General features: G+C 52.1%; 7 protein-coding genes across 7 annotated transcripts; 2 read left to right on the top strand and 5 right to left on the bottom strand.

The window, feature by feature from the left end:
- Nucleotides 1–377: 377 nt before the first annotated feature.
- On the bottom strand, nt 378–1,347 carry NECHADRAFT_58709 (uncharacterized protein). Its single transcript, XM_003043947.1, has 3 exons — nt 1,261–1,347; nt 830–1,214; nt 378–781 (listed from the first exon to the last, which is right to left on the bottom strand). The coding sequence occupies exons 1-3, from the start codon at nt 1,308–1,310 to the stop codon at nt 461–463; spliced, it is 756 nt and encodes a 251-aa protein (XP_003043993.1). The 5' UTR covers nt 1,311–1,347; the 3' UTR covers nt 378–460.
- Nucleotides 1,348–1,860: 513 nt separating this feature from the next.
- Nucleotides 1,861–2,703, bottom strand: NECHADRAFT_34432 (uncharacterized protein; the record flags this gene model as incomplete). Its single annotated transcript, XM_003043946.1, has 1 exon — nt 1,861–2,703. The coding sequence occupies one exon, from the start codon at nt 2,701–2,703 to the stop codon at nt 1,861–1,863; it is 843 nt and encodes a 280-aa protein (XP_003043992.1).
- Nucleotides 2,704–5,074: 2,371 nt separating this feature from the next.
- Nucleotides 5,075–6,886, top strand: NECHADRAFT_34572 (uncharacterized protein; the record flags this gene model as incomplete). The annotated part of the gene is made up of 2 exons (XM_003044050.1): nt 5,075–5,565; nt 5,695–6,886. 2 exons carry the CDS (start codon nt 5,075–5,077, stop codon nt 6,884–6,886), a joined length of 1,683 nt encoding a protein of 560 aa, XP_003044096.1.
- Nucleotides 6,887–8,206: 1,320 nt separating this feature from the next.
- On the top strand, nt 8,207–9,602 carry NECHADRAFT_77082 (uncharacterized protein; the record flags this gene model as incomplete). The annotated part of the gene is made up of 4 exons (XM_003044049.1): nt 8,207–8,612; nt 8,664–8,782; nt 8,842–9,124; nt 9,181–9,602. The coding sequence occupies 4 exons, from the start codon at nt 8,207–8,209 to the stop codon at nt 9,600–9,602; spliced, it is 1,230 nt and encodes a 409-aa protein (XP_003044095.1).
- Nucleotides 9,603–9,843: 241 nt separating this feature from the next.
- Nucleotides 9,844–12,513, bottom strand: NECHADRAFT_77081 (uncharacterized protein; the record flags this gene model as incomplete). The annotated part of the gene is made up of 6 exons (XM_003043945.1): nt 9,844–9,884; nt 10,161–10,311; nt 10,370–10,375; nt 10,418–10,889; nt 10,942–12,252; nt 12,350–12,513. The coding sequence occupies 6 exons, from the start codon at nt 12,511–12,513 to the stop codon at nt 9,844–9,846; spliced, it is 2,145 nt and encodes a 714-aa protein (XP_003043991.1).
- A 751-nt stretch (nt 12,514–13,264) lies between these two features.
- NECHADRAFT_91486 (uncharacterized protein) lies at nt 13,265–14,581 on the bottom strand (the record flags this gene model as incomplete). Its single annotated transcript, XM_003043944.1, has 4 exons — nt 13,265–13,303; nt 13,364–13,480; nt 13,532–14,386; nt 14,438–14,581. 4 exons carry the CDS (start codon nt 14,579–14,581, stop codon nt 13,265–13,267), a joined length of 1,155 nt encoding a protein of 384 aa, XP_003043990.1.
- A 447-nt stretch (nt 14,582–15,028) lies between these two features.
- NECHADRAFT_91485 (uncharacterized protein) lies at nt 15,029–16,026 on the bottom strand (the record flags this gene model as incomplete). The annotated part of the gene is made up of 2 exons (XM_003043943.1): nt 15,029–15,918; nt 15,969–16,026. 2 exons carry the CDS (start codon nt 16,024–16,026, stop codon nt 15,029–15,031), a joined length of 948 nt encoding a protein of 315 aa, XP_003043989.1.
- Between the last annotated feature and the right edge of the window lie 91 nt (nt 16,027–16,117).

Genomic DNA, 16,117 nt, shown 5'->3' with positions numbered 1-16,117 from the left:
TGGCTGCCTGTCGCGCGTCGAGTCTATGCACGTGTATCGCCGGCTGTTGTCGCAAGCGGCCAATCGATGATGCAGTCGAGATAGTGAATATTTGTCTCGGCGTCGAAATGGATTGGATCACGAATATTCAGCGAGAGGTGGTTGGTTGGGCGGTGTCAGAATGGATGATCCCCTGAAGCAGATGGGAAAAAGCCACTGAAACCTTGGGGGAGTGGGGCTCGTGGGAACAGGTGGAGATGGTTGCCGTCGCGGCTTGTGTCAGTGGCTAGAGCCCCTGGGGGATGCCCTGAGCTTCAGGGCTTTTGTTTCGGGGCGAGACAGGGTTGAACCTTGAAGTGCCGGCTTGGAATGCCAAGGTCATGATGCCGGGAATGGAGTCTCGATCTATTGACTTTTAATTCTGTACCGTGGCTATCTGCTTCTTTATTTACTACATCTGCAGCTTCCTCTTCAATTGCCCTTACAGAAGATGCTCGTCAAACCAAGCCACAGCCTGGTAGAATGCCTGCTCCTTGGCAAATTTCTCAACCTTGACGTTAGGATCTCCACGAACCGCAAATCCATGCACGACGCCCGAGAATAGGTTAATCTGGAAAGGAAGACCGGTCTTGATGAGAATCTCCTCAGACTTGTATCGCATATCAGTAGGGAAGATGGGATCAGTCTGGGCTGCAGAAATGGAGAGGGGACCGGTGATGGCGGCGAGCTCTTCCTCCTCAACAAAGGAAGGGTGGGCAAGGTAGCCGGCTTGGATGCCGTCCTTGTAGTGTCTCACGACATACTTGACCATGTTAGCATTCAATATAATATTTGAGAGAGAAATTCTCACCTTGGCGCCGAAGCAGTATCCCACACCTCCAATCTTGGTGATCCCCCGCTCCTTGAGCGCATTGATAGCATCCACGATAACAGGGTCAATAGACGGCGGCAGATGAGGGCTGTTGCCGTCAGTACCACCCTTGATCCAGCCCATAATGTCGAAATCCTCAGGCTTGGGGTCGGGCATCTTGTCGCCGTGGAAGAGATCTGGGATCAAGGTTGTGTAGCCGTTGGCGGCGTACTGGTCCGCCAGGAGCTTGCTGTTGGTGCAAATACCCCAGATGTCGGGGATGTAAACAATACCGACGCCCTCATGGTTCTTGTCGGCTGGGGGTGTGGCGAGGTAGGCCTGGGTGTTGTTGGCAATGGTGATGAGCTCGCCAGTGGTTTCACCTCTGAGAAGTGTTAGTGAGATCCATATGAGGGGATTGGAGTCTTTACTGATGGCGCACGCCGACGGTGCAGCACTTGGCGGGTTGATTCGAAGCCATTGTATTCTGTAATAATGTGGTTTATGTGTTGAAAGCAAAATTCACTCGCCTGCTCCGAGGTTCTCTGCCCGACTTATATCCTCCCCCATCCCGGACCCTCAGTGACGCAACCGAAACCCGAAATCTCGAGTTTCACCGCACAAAATAGGTATCCCACTCGCCGGACCAAACTGCCGTCTTTGCCCCGCCCACAGAAGAGCTTCAATGCGTCCACGGGTCCCGCGGTGCCAATGCTTATCAATCCCTGACTATTACGGTCCATGTATGCTAATTGGTGCAATTCTCAGTTGTCGCGAACAGACCTAAAGTAGAAACCCCTGGATCCCGTCTGATTTGGTGCGATATCAAGGCAGTTCCGGAAGTCGGAACTGTAAATGCGGAACGGAACGCCACGGAACTCCGAATGATTAATGGCAGAGGTCCGCCCTCTTGCGATACTAAAGAGTGGAACAGCGGCAAGGATACGAATCCTGGAAAGACTTGAGCCTCATATCTTTCGTGGTATCATTGAATGCTCCAATTACAAAGTATAATACAACCGGGTCTGTCGCTACTTTTGTCGAATGCCCTTGGGTTTCCGCTTCTTGAACACCACCGTCTGAACCCCCGATGCCGCTTCTTCTGGCTCGGGCTTGACTGGGGGTGCAATATCTGGCGCTTCTGCCTTGACGGCCGTCGTGTCTGGCGCCGTATCCCCATTCGTATCGTCCTCAGTCTTGACGTCCTTGTTATCCTCCTCTTCCTTCTTGACCTCATCCTCGGTCGTCCTAGGTGTGAATGTCGATCCGCTCAGCAGCGCATCCAGTTCCTTATCCTCTTCTTGTGGCATCGCTTTCGAGTCTCGTCCCCATCGTCGAGGTTTCTTGAAAAGGCCACGCACAGCTTCCTCTTCCTCCTTTTCGTCTTCTGTTGCTTCTCGCTTCCTCACGCCGATCGCGATCGATTCCACCTTGGCCTCTTCTTCTTCTTCACTTTTCGTCTTGATAACTCGTGTATTCGTAACCGTCCATTGTCCAGGCATCGCCATCTCCGGTCGAAAGTCGCTCGGTACCTCCACGCCCAGCTCAGCGAGTTGCTCCCTCTGCTTCTTCAACGACGCCTCAGACGGTGCGCTCGGGGGCGCGCGTGGCGCAGGTCTCGACGAACTTGCAACCGATGAAGAAGAAGAAGATCCCGCGACGACGCCGTTCAGTCGCGCAACCTCCTGCCGGGCGCGTTCCTTCTCGCGCTCCTCTCGTTCGTGGCCGCGGTGCAGGTCGCGCAGGAAGCGCTTGAGATTGCCCTGATGTTTCGCGGTCGACTCATGGTTCTGGCGCTCGAGTTTCGTGTCGCGAACGTAGCAGGCGCAGTGCTTGCACCAGTATTTTGGTGTTGATTTCCAGTATTCGGACATTTTGGCTGTGTTGTTGTTGAATGACTGCCTGGAGATGTGTCTGTCGAGAAGTTGATGCTCGAGTTAGAATGATTATGTCATCCAAAACAGCAAATGCATGGACCCACAGTAAAGCTGTAGGGTAAGCATAAGGTTGACAGGCCGTCGAACAGGAATAATTCGAAGTAACTAGAGCCAAAACAAGAATGCAGGTATTATCTTGATCATGAATGCATTTCTCTTGTAGCTTTCCGAATTTTTTCCTATAGCCTTGTGGTCTCATCTTGGTAAGAAGACAGCTGGGTCAACTCTTTGCATGCCTCGGAGGAAGAGTGTTATCGCCCAGCTGAAGTTGACACTAGCATCAGTCAAAATACCCAAGAATGACGTCCAAGAGTCCCCTATGACTACCAATGCAGAGCATGAAACTGTCTATAATTGTAATTCCAATAAGAACAAACAATTCCATTTTACTAGTCCGGATTGAAGTCCAATTTGACCTCCTGCTCGAGAACCAGCTAAGTTTCGCTCAGTAACTCCAGGACTATCAGCAAAAGAGCTAATCTCGCTCCTAACAAAGGAAATCTCATGGGTAAGGTAAGCCTAGGAAATGCTATGTTAAAGATTCGCATATGTTAGTGTCTTTCGCTCCGTCATGTAGATGCCAAGCAACATTCTCAGTCATCAAGCTTTAGAGCATGCATCAACTACCACTCTCATCCCGACTAGTCTCATTACGAAGCTCGTTACATTGCTCCCAAGGCTCAACCCTGCTCAGCATTTGCCTTGGCGCCTGGTAATCGGACCAAGCGTCTGGATGATCGCCTGGCAGACCAGCATCAGGGACGACACAGACCCTGCCCATCACCCAATTGACAGACGACAATAGAGGCAACAGGACTCTTTGCTGCGCCGCAGATAACCGCTCTCAGATATTTCCTAAATGGGGTCTTGGGCAATCGGTGATTCGATGGCTCAGCTAATGTCGCAGCGCGAGACAAGTCTTGTCATTGAGAGCCTGGGCTTTCCCAACGAGGAAAAAGCGATGAGCACTTGTCGTTAGCTCTGCCGCTGAGCCTCATCCAGCCGATGCCACACGACGCTAATCACCAAGTGACGCCAAGGGACGGAAAGTTATCTCGAGCTTTTAGCTAATCTCAACATCTATTCGAGAACCTCTGTAGTCTTATAATTTGATATGAAAGTAAGAATGCTATGATTGATCGGGAATACTTGCTTCTTGGAGCGGCGTGTAGAAGCAATCCTCGTGTCAGCACAGTGTACGCCTTGGCTGCCTCTCTAAGGGATGCCCGTTCTGTCAAATCCTTCACAGTCTCCAAGGTTACAATGATTTCACGCCAAGAGAAAAAGAGACAACCACATGGTACGATCCAATCTCTTGGACTCGGGTCAATTGCGAACATGTAACCTCTCCCGTGGGTCGGGAATGCAACCGAAGCCCTCGGCTTTGGAAGCCGACCACTGGACTCGTCAAACTCGGGATGACGAAAGTTCGAAACGCACCATCTTTTTCTCCGTACCCACAGAGGAAAGATTCCGGGTGTTTTCTTGACACATCTTGCATGAACTACCTTGCTCAAAAGAAAACTCTTCGAGACGATGGATCCGCTTTGCGCGCCTTTGCCGCACTCGAATCATGCTAGATATCACGTGAGTGGCCAGGCATCGGCTTGCAACGGGGCACGTGATTGGGTGGAGGAGAATGACTCGGCCGAACGACGTCATGGTGCTGCTTGTTAATTGCCGGTCGTGGCTTGGCGACAACCTCAGGACCAAGGGTCACAACGTCAGCCATTGGCATCAACTAAAGGGCAAGCCGAGGAGGACGATTATCTGACTTTGGTTCCTGGCAGACTGCTCGCGGAGAAGCTTATCTATTCATCAACGGCCCCAAAGACACTCGAGCCTGACCTTGTTTGATGGAGACTCACTCGACTGATGGTGACCTAAACAATCCATGACCCATCCATTCATATCCTCCATGTGGAGACTCGTGTTGCGACGATATCCACCAGCTGGGGGACAGATTCAGTTGGATCTCACTCTTTAGAAAAGGACCCATTTGAGTTTTACCCTGCTCGGCCCCTTATGACGTGATGACTTCTATCACTTTTCTCACGGCATGGGTTCTTTTCATCAAAGGATCCTGTCAAAGGTTCCACATCCTCTCCACTAACAGGACTTGGTTCTCGTTATGAGTGTCTCGCTCTTCCCGTGCTGATCCCTCTCATAAAGGCCTGTCTGTCTGCTTCTCAAACGGTCTTCCTTCTCTCTTGTTTCCATCTATCCCCACATGTATTAACCCCAGACATCTTTGGGGGGTTTCAACTGTGGTATGGCCATCTCAACGAATCCTCAGCCACTCGACAACATGTCCTCTGACGAAAAGGACTCCTACAAGGGCGTTGCCAGCCCCAACCCGGAGCTCAGCAACAACAATGAGGGCGACAACGCCGACGGTCTTCACCGTCGTCTGAACAACCGTCAAATCCAGCTCATCGCCATCGGAGGCACCATCGGAACTGGTCTCTTTATCGGTATCGGCGCCGGTCTGGCCAAGGGTGGCCCCGGCAGTCTCCTCGTCTGCACCGCTCTCTACTCTTGCGTCCTCGCCTTGGTTAACAACTCAATCGCTGAGATGACCACCTATATGCCTGTGTCTGGTGGCTTTATCCGCCTTGCTGGTGCTTGGGTCGACGATGCTCTCGGGTTCATGGTCGGATGGAACTTTTTCTTCTACGAGGCTCTTCTGATCCCATTTGAAATCGTCGCCCTGAATCTTGTGCTATCCTTCTGGAACGACAATATTACCAACGCCGGCCCGACTGCAGGATTCTGCGCTGCCATCATCGTCTCATATGGGTAAGGACTGAACCATGAGTTGAATCCTGATGTTCATCGTCAAGGAAGCGCTCTACATGGTGTCGTCTCATACTTCTTCCGTGCTCCTTTCTGTGTGTATGCATGCTAAACTATTGTGCCTCTATCTAGTGTGCTAAATGTCCTTGCTGTCGGTGTCTTTGGTGAAGCTGAGTTCTGGCTTTCTGCCGGCAAGGTGATCCTCATCTTGATCCTGTTCGCCTTCACATTCGTGACTATGGTCGGCGGAAACCCCCAGCACCACGCGTATGGCTTCACCTACTGGAAGGATGCGCATGATGCATTTGCTACATATCGCACTGAAGGTGACCTTGGACGCCTCGAGGGCTTCATGGGCGCCATGGCTGCCGCAGCCTTCTACGTTGTGGGCCCCGACTATATCTCCATGGTCGCTGCTGAGGCCAAGCACCCCAGCAGGTACATCAAGACGGCCTTTAAGACCGTCTACTTCCGCTTCGGTCTCTTCTTCATCGGTGCTGCCTTGACCTGCGGTATCGTGCTGGACCACAAGGACCCCAAGCTCGTGTCAGTCCACCTCGGTGACGGCGATAGCTCTACTGCCGCCGCTTCGCCTTATGTCATTGCTATGAAGAACATGGGGATCGATGTCCTTCCCCATGTTGTGAATGCGCTACTGTTCACGACCATCTACTCTGCCGGCAACACATACACATATTGTGCCACCCGCTCGCTCTACAGTCTCGCCCTTGAGGGGCGTGCCCCGGCCTTCCTCCGCAAGACGACCAAGAACGGTGTGCCCATCTACTGCTTTGCCGTCACTATGCTCTTCCCGCTGTTGTCATTCCTTCAGCTTGACAGCAGCTCCTCCGAGGCCTTGAGCATCCTGCTGGCCCTCATCACCGGCGGAGGCATCGTGGACTACATTACTATGAGCATTACCTTTCTCTTTTATTACCGCGCCTGTAAGGTGCAGGGTGTCGACCGCAAGAAGATGCCCTACTACGGCTACTTCCAGCCCTATGGCGCCTGGATTGCCCTTGTCCTGCAGATTGTCGTGGTCTACACCTACGGATACACCTCGCTGGCTCCCTTCAACGCCAAGAACTTCTTCTCCAACTACACCATGCAAATCATCGCACCTTTCCTGTACCTCGGCTGGAAGCTGCTCAAGAGGACCAAGCTTGTCAAGGCTGAGGAGTGTGACCTTGTTTGGGAACGACCTGGGCTTGATGCATATGAGGAGAGAATGATGATCCTGGAGCCGCCGACGAGCTTCTGGACTGAGACGCGGGATATGTTCCGCTTTAAGCAGAAGAAGTCGGTGCCTGATGTGCATGTGTAAGGCACAAAGCAACTCAGGTGATGGAAGTAAAAGATGAAGCATGTCGCGCTCTGGCTGAACGCTAGAAGGGGGGACTTTGGACCTACTGGCCAATAGTGCTTTGAAGAAGGCAACTGGGCTTGGTGCAATAGGTCGGCCAATGGCTCCTTTGACTTCGAAGTACATGGGCATAACTGCTCTGCTTCGTGCTTCATGGAGACTGCAGTGCGGTCTCTTTGATGATACCCCAAAAACTTCGCTCCAGTGATAGAGGTTTAGCGACCACGCAACTTGTATCTAGACTGCATCCTTTTAATAGACATAGAATACATATCATTTCGCGAACAATGCCCTGCTTCCCGATTGATACCACTTTTCCATGGTACGTGATGAACGCCATCTGAGCGAGGTGGATAGATGCGATGAAAATTGCTGGACTGCAGTCTGCGGCAAAGTCATATAAAATGCAGCTCTCAGCTAGTGAACCATTTTTTATACGCTTTCGCCAAGCGTCAGCCAGGTTCGCAATCTTTATCCGAGGTGTGATCTTTGAAGGGGGGAGAGGGTGTTTGACACATTCACGACGATGACGGAGGAGGGGTGCATCTATCTTCCATAATTAGGTACTCATCAATATCCCTTCATAATTTTAGGATACAAATCATTGGGTACCTGAGGTCGGATGATCTTTAGGTAAAGTCGGGGCTTGATGCAGTTTTTTCTACCTAATCTCTATTATCCTTATGCTTGCATGCACCTAAATATCATATGTGCCAGAATTCTGTCATAAAAGTCTGGGAAGGAGGACCATGCTCCTCGAAACAGGCTCGCCAAGCTCTACAAAGCATGCCCACCGCATTGCGTGGTTGTCAAGAGCGGGCTTGACGTCGAGAAGGACGGGAACACGAAACCCCACGGCTAGGATGCCAAATAGCTTATCCGCTAGAGATGAAGTTTCTAGGGATGAACCTGGGGATGAACCTGGGGAGGAATCTGGGCCAAATCAACAATAACAGCCTGACATCATGCGATACTAGACACATTGATACTGTGTTTCTAATCTTCCATCAAATGAGTGTGGAACTCAGTAGTTGAAAAGCACCGACCGGTGCGGCAGGCCGTTGACCAAATTGTGCTCAGAACGCCACCTCACGGGATTGCTCGGCGGAAGCGTCTCCGGATGGAACATCACCCGCAACGGTTCCCATCATGGTGGCGGAAGCCATTCCGTACAGCGTTTCTTTCATCAGAATAATTAGACTTGTATTAAGATATAAAGAGTCTAGTAGCGATGCCTCAAGATTTTGGTCGGGTTTCCTCACACGCTGTTCATCTTCTACCATGTCGCCTCATCTTATCCCTCCTTCTGCCACCGAGGGCCTTCACGAGCTCCTTAATAGTGCCTGTAGAACTGACCTGCCCTGTGCCAGTGTCACGGTCGTCAGTGCCACATCCGAGTTGTTTCATCAAGAGACAGTGTCAAGCATTGATCAGGACGATGATGGGAAGTTGGTGCACAAACATGAATGTGCCGACGATCGGGTCTACTGGTTCGCCTCTTGCACGAAACTCGTCACGGCCATCGCTTGTATGCAGCTGGTGGAGCAGAAAAAGCTCACGCTGGATGATGGTAGTCAACTGGAAGGACTTTGTCCCGAGCTGCGAGACGTCAAAGTCCTCGAGAGTGATGGGTCGATGACGGAGAAGAACAAGAGCATCACACTGAGGATGTTGCTGACGCATACTTGTATGTATATCGCCTTGTTCAAATGTAGTCCCAGCTTCTGATCTCTTAAAGCCGGTTTCGGATACTCGTTCCTCAATAAGAAGCTCGACAAGTACAACGAATTCTCTGGACTGGCTCTGGACATGCATCAACCACTGGTAAACCAGCCAGGAGAGCGATTCGAATACGGGGTATGGCAACACTCTGGCATACTCCCGTTTCAAACATTTTGTCTAACTAAGAGGCCTAGATCAATATGGATTGGGCGGGAATAGCCGTCGAGCGTGCCACGCAAACCAAGCTTGGCGACTACATGCAAAAGTACATCTTTGAACCATCAGGCATCAAGGACATGTCTTTTCTCCCATCCAAGGACATGAAAGAACGCCTCGCCGGTTTCTGGCAGCGTGACGGAAAAGACGGTCTGAGCCAACGACAATACCCCCTGAGCAAACCCTTGGTCCCGGATCAGACGCCGGACATGTTCCAGAGTGGCGGCGCCGGGCTATGGGGGACCACACGCGAGTATAGCAGTAATGTGCCCTCCCAACTAGCCTTGATGAACATAGTTTCCTAACAATGCCGACAGAACTTCTGAGGGTCTTATTGAACGACGGGACCTCTCCCATCACCGGAAAAGCCATCCTCCAGCCCGACATGGTTAAGTTGATGTTTGAGAACCAACTGGCTCGAGATCCTGACTTTGCTCGTACTGGTCTCCCGGCGGTGAAACCTGAGTTGGTGCACCCGGCTGAGGAACTATATCCGCTCTGCCCGGGCGGTGAGCCACAAGGATGGGGCCTTGGCTTCATGATCTCACCGGGCGTGACGGGCCGTTCTAAACACACGGCCCATTGGTCCGGCCTGTCCAACTGCTTTTGGTGGTGCGATAGGGAAAAGGGGGTGGCAGGGATAGTTGCATCCCAGCTGCTCCCCTTTCCCGATCTCAAAGCAGTGCAGCTCTGGGCAAATGTGGAGACGGCTATCTATAACGGTCTCGAGCAGGACTGAGGTTGGGTATTCCAGTCGAAGCCCGTGGGATGTGGTAACTAGGGGGCAATATCTGCGGTCCCTTCGAAGAACGGAGCCAGTGAAAACCAGTCCAAACCGTCTGCGTTTACCCAGTTGTTCTCCTCTCCATCGAGGTCAAGGGAAAAGGTTGAAGGGACATCCTTTCCAGTAATTAGATTGTGCTCCAAGTCACTAGAGACGGCAGGGTGATATCCCTCGGATGATGATAGAGACCCCTCAATCATTCTACCCTCTTGGTCCCCTCCGTCATTATGGCGATCGCTGGTGTGGGTAAAAGGCTTTTGCATACCACTGTTGTAGGACGAGGCTTCCTGTTCTAGGAGTTCTAGGATTCTGATACAGCGTGACGCAGACCGGCTTTGGGCTTGATACTCGCGAAGAAAGGTCAAACAGCGATTCCAGTCGACCATCAAAGAGGACTGGTCAACGCTGTTATACTTGGGCAAACACAGAGAGCTCAGAAGAAGAACAAGGGCGCAGCCGTGTATATCTGCTGGGTTAGCACTGGGGGCAAGCTTCGAGGGATGCTAGACTTACAAAGTACGTTATACCAGGGCGGTGGTAGGAGGTGAGCACGGGAGCGTGAGCTTTCCGTTATCAGATGAACAAGTTCTTGTGCAACAGACGCACACAGATTTCCCGTCTTTATCAGCATGCTTTGTCGCATGCTCGAATTCGCCGCACTAGACTGGGCCGGGTCGCATAGTTCCGACAATGAAGGCCTTAGCAAGATCAAACGTACGTACAGATACCTATAATAATTAGCCGTTGTGCAAGGGTTTTGATCAACAGACAGAGGTAACTTGCCTTGCTTTGAGAACCGTAGCTTGTCGGCAAAAAATGGTTGATCTTTTGGACCGCGGACCGCCCAGAGACGAGTGTTCGGTCGAGTAGTTATCGGCTTGCAGATGCGCCGGTAGGTTTCTGTTCCATTCATCAAGCTGGCCGTCCACGTCAAGTAGCTTTTGCAGCCCGGCATTGCTGATACCCTTGCGTCGTGACTCATCGGCTGCCTTTTGACCGGATACACCCTCATCCTCAGAGCCTTGGTGGTAAAAAGAAGTGAGAACTTGGCCTAGGATATCCTGCAGTTTGATGGCGTGAATGTAGCATTCCACACGGCTGGGCATGTCCCTTGGTTGAGCTCCTGGACTATGGGGAGATCGTGTCAACAGTTCGTCATCGATGGACGATGGAAGCAAGAGTCGGCTGTGTGCGACACCTGAGTGTATCATGAGGGGGCGTCCATATGTAAGTGAGAGAATTCTATCGTAGGAAGGTTAGAGGAGGCATGCTTGCAAAATCCGTAAGCACTCACCTGTCGAGTAACACACACCCAGTCCAAGCGCGCCGGCGCATTTCCTCCTCGAGCTGGTCGGCTGCTTGATAGTTGCCAGTGTCACCTTCATCTCGCTCTTCTGGCTGAAGATGAAGTCCTATTCCCTGAGCGACACGAATAGCCATCCCAATGATGTTCCAACACGAACTTGTGATGTCTCTGGTCTGGAGGTACTGGCCCATAAGAAGAAGCACCTGTACCAAGGGTGTGCTTCCGCTTTCTAGCAAGTCAAGGCCGAGGAGGCTCTTTGAGCGCTTGAAAAAGGTAAAGCTGATATCATACCGTTCTTGTTGACTGAGCTCCGTATTGTGAAGAAGGCCTAGAGCAAAGACGACATTGAGCATGCAGTGAAACAAGGACTCATTGATGGTGCTGTAGTATCCATTCATGGAACAGGTGGCTCTGTCTGCCTGTGAAGATGTTTGGGGACTCCATAGTGTGAGATAGCGGTCGTAGAAGGACGGCCAATGTAGAAAGGGGTATAGAGAGTGCACATAGGTCCAGAAGAGGTTGACGAGACGATCCGCCTCGGCTCGAGGGGGGACGTTCATCCCAAGTATGGGATGGAACTTGTCGGGCCCGTAGTTGAACCATATAGACGACATGGGAGATGGCTCGCTGGTCGACATGACGGTATCATTTCTGCCCGCCGAGCCGCGGTCCAGATTACCAAGCAACCAAGGCGCGTACCCGGAATTCTGTCGACCCATGACACTCCGCGCCTCGCGCAGGAGGCTGATTGTGCTCGAGGGACCGAAGTAATCAGTTGGGTGTTTTGACGACTGGGGAGCTGTACTGTGTATGAACACGACAACTCCCATGGCGTCCATTGCGGGCTGTCCTGCCCCTGTGTCGATCACAGCTGGTTTGTCGATCTCATCTTGGGGATCATCTTTGGGGGGAGACACAAATGCGGAAAGTTGACCAAAGCTCAAATCGACCCAGGGTGCAGACGCTTGCTCTGAAGCATTATCGATAGGTGCTGCTGTGGATTCCAACGGCGAGGGTATCCCTAGGTGGTAAGCTCCCAGTGCTTCCGTCTCGTCAGGCATATTATCACCAGGGACGGAAACAATCTGGTCTGTGTCATGTTGTGGTCTCTCGCTTGGAGTGCTATTGTGGTCGCCTAAATCATCTTGAACGGCGAGCACCACGGCCGGAGAGTCTTCTGGCAAGACCCCAAGGTCACCGAGTTCACCCTCAGGTGGAGGGATGCGAACATTGATGGTACCCGCTAACCTCTGTGTATCCTCCAGCTCTCTGACGCGGCTCTTGAGCTCTTGAACATAGCTGCGTAATCATTTAGTCCCTGGGTGTGTGCGTGCTCGCGTGAACTCACCTATTACTCCACCATCCCTTACTGTTTCTCTCCTGATTCCACACACACCGTGGGTCGGAACGGGTTTTGCATGCTCCGCAAATAGGCTTGACTCCATCACACTTTCGCTTCCTATCGCGGCACTCCTCACAGGCCAGGGCAGTTCGGCGCCGTTTCCGCGGTGCTCCAGAATCTGGTGAGTCGGCTGTTGTCTTGGAGGTTGGAGGAGCCATGGGGAGAAAGCAGGGGGTCAAAGGGGGACTATGTGCTGCTGGCTTGATATCCGGCTGTCTTGCATGTCTCTGGGCCATCAGATTCGTGGGAGGAGTTTGGAAGCAAAGTCAATTTATTCGCCTGTTCCTACCCCGCATTCAAGGCCCGGAAGGGCGGTACTAAACCTGAACTAATCTCTAAATCCGGGGGGCCGAGCAGTTGTGGTGTGGGGTGAGGGGATCGACGACGCTAGGAAGTCACTTGACATCACGGTCATAACGACCATCTCGGGTACCGAAGACAACTGGCCTTGGCCTCGCGAAAGGTTTCATGCTGGATAGAAGGGTCTGGGGTGGGTATGAGGGCTCGGAAGCTCATATTGAGATCTATCACTATCTAATCGAGGAAGACGGCTGGCGGAGACTGTTCATGCAACAATGATCCATTCTTTACGGGAGTCTCTGGCTGCCAGATTGGTCCCACAAAGTAAATGCCTAGTCTATTCAAGTACTGTACTTGTCTACTGTACAGTCCATGGCCAAGCGCGTATGCCCGGGGTCCTCGGCTGAAGGAGCTGACTCGTCCGTGGCTGGTCCGGCGCTAGCGGCTATGCTTCCGCAAGCTCCGTACGGCGGAAGCATATCCGGACGACGCCCAAAGCCGACACCCGACGACACCGAACCGGGAAAATGGGGATGCAAAGAGTTCACGTTAGTTTTCGGCCTGAATGAGCGCCAGATGGACAGCATGACCCCCAGACGGAGGCGCCCCTCAACCAATCTTTTGCCACGACAACACCGGCTTGATGACCTGCAACACACGCCCCATTAGACACCCCTCGCAAGCAGTGGTTGGCGGTAGATGGCTTACCCGTCCTTGCTTAAGATCTTGGATCGCTTTGTCTAGATCCTCCGCAGGATAGCATTTAGAAATTCTGTCGATGGGGAATTTGCCACTGTAGTATAATTCGAGCAGTTCCGGGATCAACTTTGGTCGCATGAGCCATTGAACATATTTAGAGCAAGCAAGCAAACTTACTTTTTGCGGATTGGAGTACCCTTCAATGACTCCCGCGATGCGTTTGCATGACAGCAATAGATCCAGCGCGTTGACTTGGATTGTTGCTGTTGGTGGTGGGACACCCACCAGCGCCAGCGTTCCCTCGTGAGAAAGCGCTTGGACAGACGCTTGTAGAAGTTTGGCCACCCCTGTCGTATCGATTATGTAGTCGACTCCATTCGGGAACTTCTCTCTGATCGCAGTATTGAGGTCCAGCCCTGTGCTCGTGTCGATGATATGCGTGGCCCCTAGCGACTTGGCTAGTTGAAGTTTTTCGTCAACAAGATCGACTGCAACGATATGTTTTACCCCGACCGCTTTGGCTGCCAACATTGCGGCGAGGCCAACAGCGCCCATACCCAGAACTGCAACTTTGCTGTCGTTGCGAGGTTGGAGGACGTTCAAGACTGTTCCCGCTCCTGTCAGGTAGCCACATGCGAGGGGAGCCAGGAAGGCCAGGTCCTGGGGCTTGGCCGATATCTTGACCACCGAGTTCTCACAGACAACAGCCATCTTGCCGAGAGATGACTGCCCAAAGAACTGACCAAAGACGGGTGTACCATCGGGCAATGAGATGGGTGAACTTGCTCCGGGACCCTTGCGCCCAGGGTTGATAAAGTTGGTTTCAGTCATTTGTGAACAGCTCCCATATCGCTCCCCAAGACACCCTCGGCAATGCCTACATGTGTGAAATGAGAGTATAACTGTGTCTCCTTGCTTCAGGGACCGGTCAGAGACGCTTGATCCGACGTCTCGCACAGTTCCGAGTCCCTCATGGCCGAGGACCACTGGGTATCCTCCAATTGGCATCCCACCCTGCTGGACAACAAGATCCTAGAGTTTCAATTTAGCCGTTAATTCCATTTTATATCCTAGGCAACGTACCGTATGACACAGCCCGGTGTATTCGATCTCTACTAGAACTTCGTTTGGTTGCAGTTCGTCAAGCACCACATCTCTGAGCTCAAATGGCCCACCTCGCTCGGCAACGACATAGGCTTTGGTAGCGAGCTTCTGCGGGTGAGACATTGTTGCGGGACACTGAAAAATGGAAAAAAGGATAACTTGAAAGAATTGCGAGCTTAAGGGGAATAAATAGGAAAGAAGTCAAGGGGGAATCTTACTGTGGGATCTTCAGACCTCTTATACATGAGTTTGGTCTGGGAGTCTGCGGGAACGTAGCCGCCACGAAAGTTCTGAGATGTTCTGAGTCTGATCCGCGTGGAGGTGAGTGTTACAGGGTTGAGACGCATTGCTTCGCTTGTCTCCTTTTCAAATAGACAACAAAACACACTTCAACTCGCCATCACCAACAATGAAGCCCGGCGATATTCAAGCACAAGTCTAACTGAAAACTCCAATGTGGTTGATTCGTCTCCGCTCTGCACAAGAGCCGATAATATGATTTGTTAAACTATAGGATACTATCTGCACTATACAGCTAACCCTCTGTAGGCCCCGGATCAACACCCGGGCTCAATTCTTGAAACGAGGGAACAACGAGAGGGCGTTGCCGCGGTTAATCTTACTAATCAAGTCCGGGTCCTCAAACTTGTACGAGTCAAGCCCGCTCGTGTGGAAATCGATAATCTCGTTATTGGCATAGGGCGTGTCGCTGCCGTAGAGGAGATGTCCCGGCTTGGCAAACTTCTCCAGAACCCGCAACACATTCTCCGAGCCGGCCACGGCTAAATCGTAGTAGAAGTTTCGAGCATCGTCCAAAAACTCGTCGAGCTCTTCCTTGGACTTAGGCAAGATGCTCGCAGGTCTTCCGATCAAGTAGGGAAGCACACCACCTCCATGGGAGAGAATGATCTTGCAGTTTGGATTGTTGCGGACAGTCTTGTTGTAAATCATGTCGAGGGCGGTCGTGGTGGTCTCGAAAGGATAACGGATCACTGGCTGGGGGAGCCCGCTGACTTGGCTCGTATCAACGGGATGGGTAGGGTGGACAAACACGACAGCAGAACGGCGGTTGAGCTCGGCCCAGATGTCCTTGAAATCAGGGTGACCCAGGTAGTGATTATCGGTCCCATACCGGGTGAACAGGGTGACACCGTCCGCCTTGAGAGTGTCGAGGGCGTAAGCAATCTCGGCAAGGGCCAGCTCCTTATCAAGCAAGTTCGGCAGAGCGGCAAAGAATCCGTATTTCTTTGGGTTCTCATCTCGCAATTTGGCAGCGTACAAGTTAGTCTTGCGGGCGAGATCAGCCGATGCTGTCGGGTCCTTGAGGATACAGGCACCCGGGGCAGTCAGCGACAAGATGGTGACATCCACGCCGAACTTGTTGTTGACGGCGGCATCTGACTCTGGGGTCCAATCAGGGATGAACCAGCCTGAAGGATCTCCGCCAGAGGAGATGACAGCTGGGGGAGGTTAGATTAAGACGACTAATGCGAAGCGGCAGAGAACTTACCCTGGCGATAAAACTCGGGGACAAAGTGGTGATGGACGTCGATTCTGTTCGGAGCCATGTTGGGTATAGGTCCTTGGTTGATGACAAGTGATATAGTTCTTGATGTGGTGTAAGGATGTTGAGTTGCAGTGAGAACGGACCGTTATCAG

This window comes from Fusarium vanettenii (assembly GCF_000151355.1).
Source record: "Fusarium vanettenii 77-13-4 chromosome 2 genomic scaffold NECHAsca_26_chr2_2_0, whole genome shotgun sequence".
In the NCBI taxonomy this organism is placed as follows: Eukaryota; Fungi; Ascomycota; class Sordariomycetes; order Hypocreales; family Nectriaceae; genus Fusarium; species Fusarium vanettenii.
Note: the sequence above shows the minus strand (reverse complement) of the source record. Positions and strands in the feature narration are given on the sequence as shown.

Bases quoted from the DNA above. Each gene is read 5' to 3' on its own strand.
- NECHADRAFT_58709 (XM_003043947.1), bottom strand. From the start codon at position 1,310: ATGGCTTCGAATCAACCCGCCAAGTGCTGCACCGTCGGCGTGCGCCAT. The intron at 1,215-1,260 runs GTAAAGACTCCA...AACACTTCTCAG, and splicing joins ACCGTCGGCGTGCGCCATCA to AGGTGAAACCACTGGCGAGC. The intron at 782-829 runs GTGAGAATTTCT...AACATGGTCAAG, and splicing joins GATACTGCTTCGGCGCCAAG to TATGTCGTGAGACACTACAA.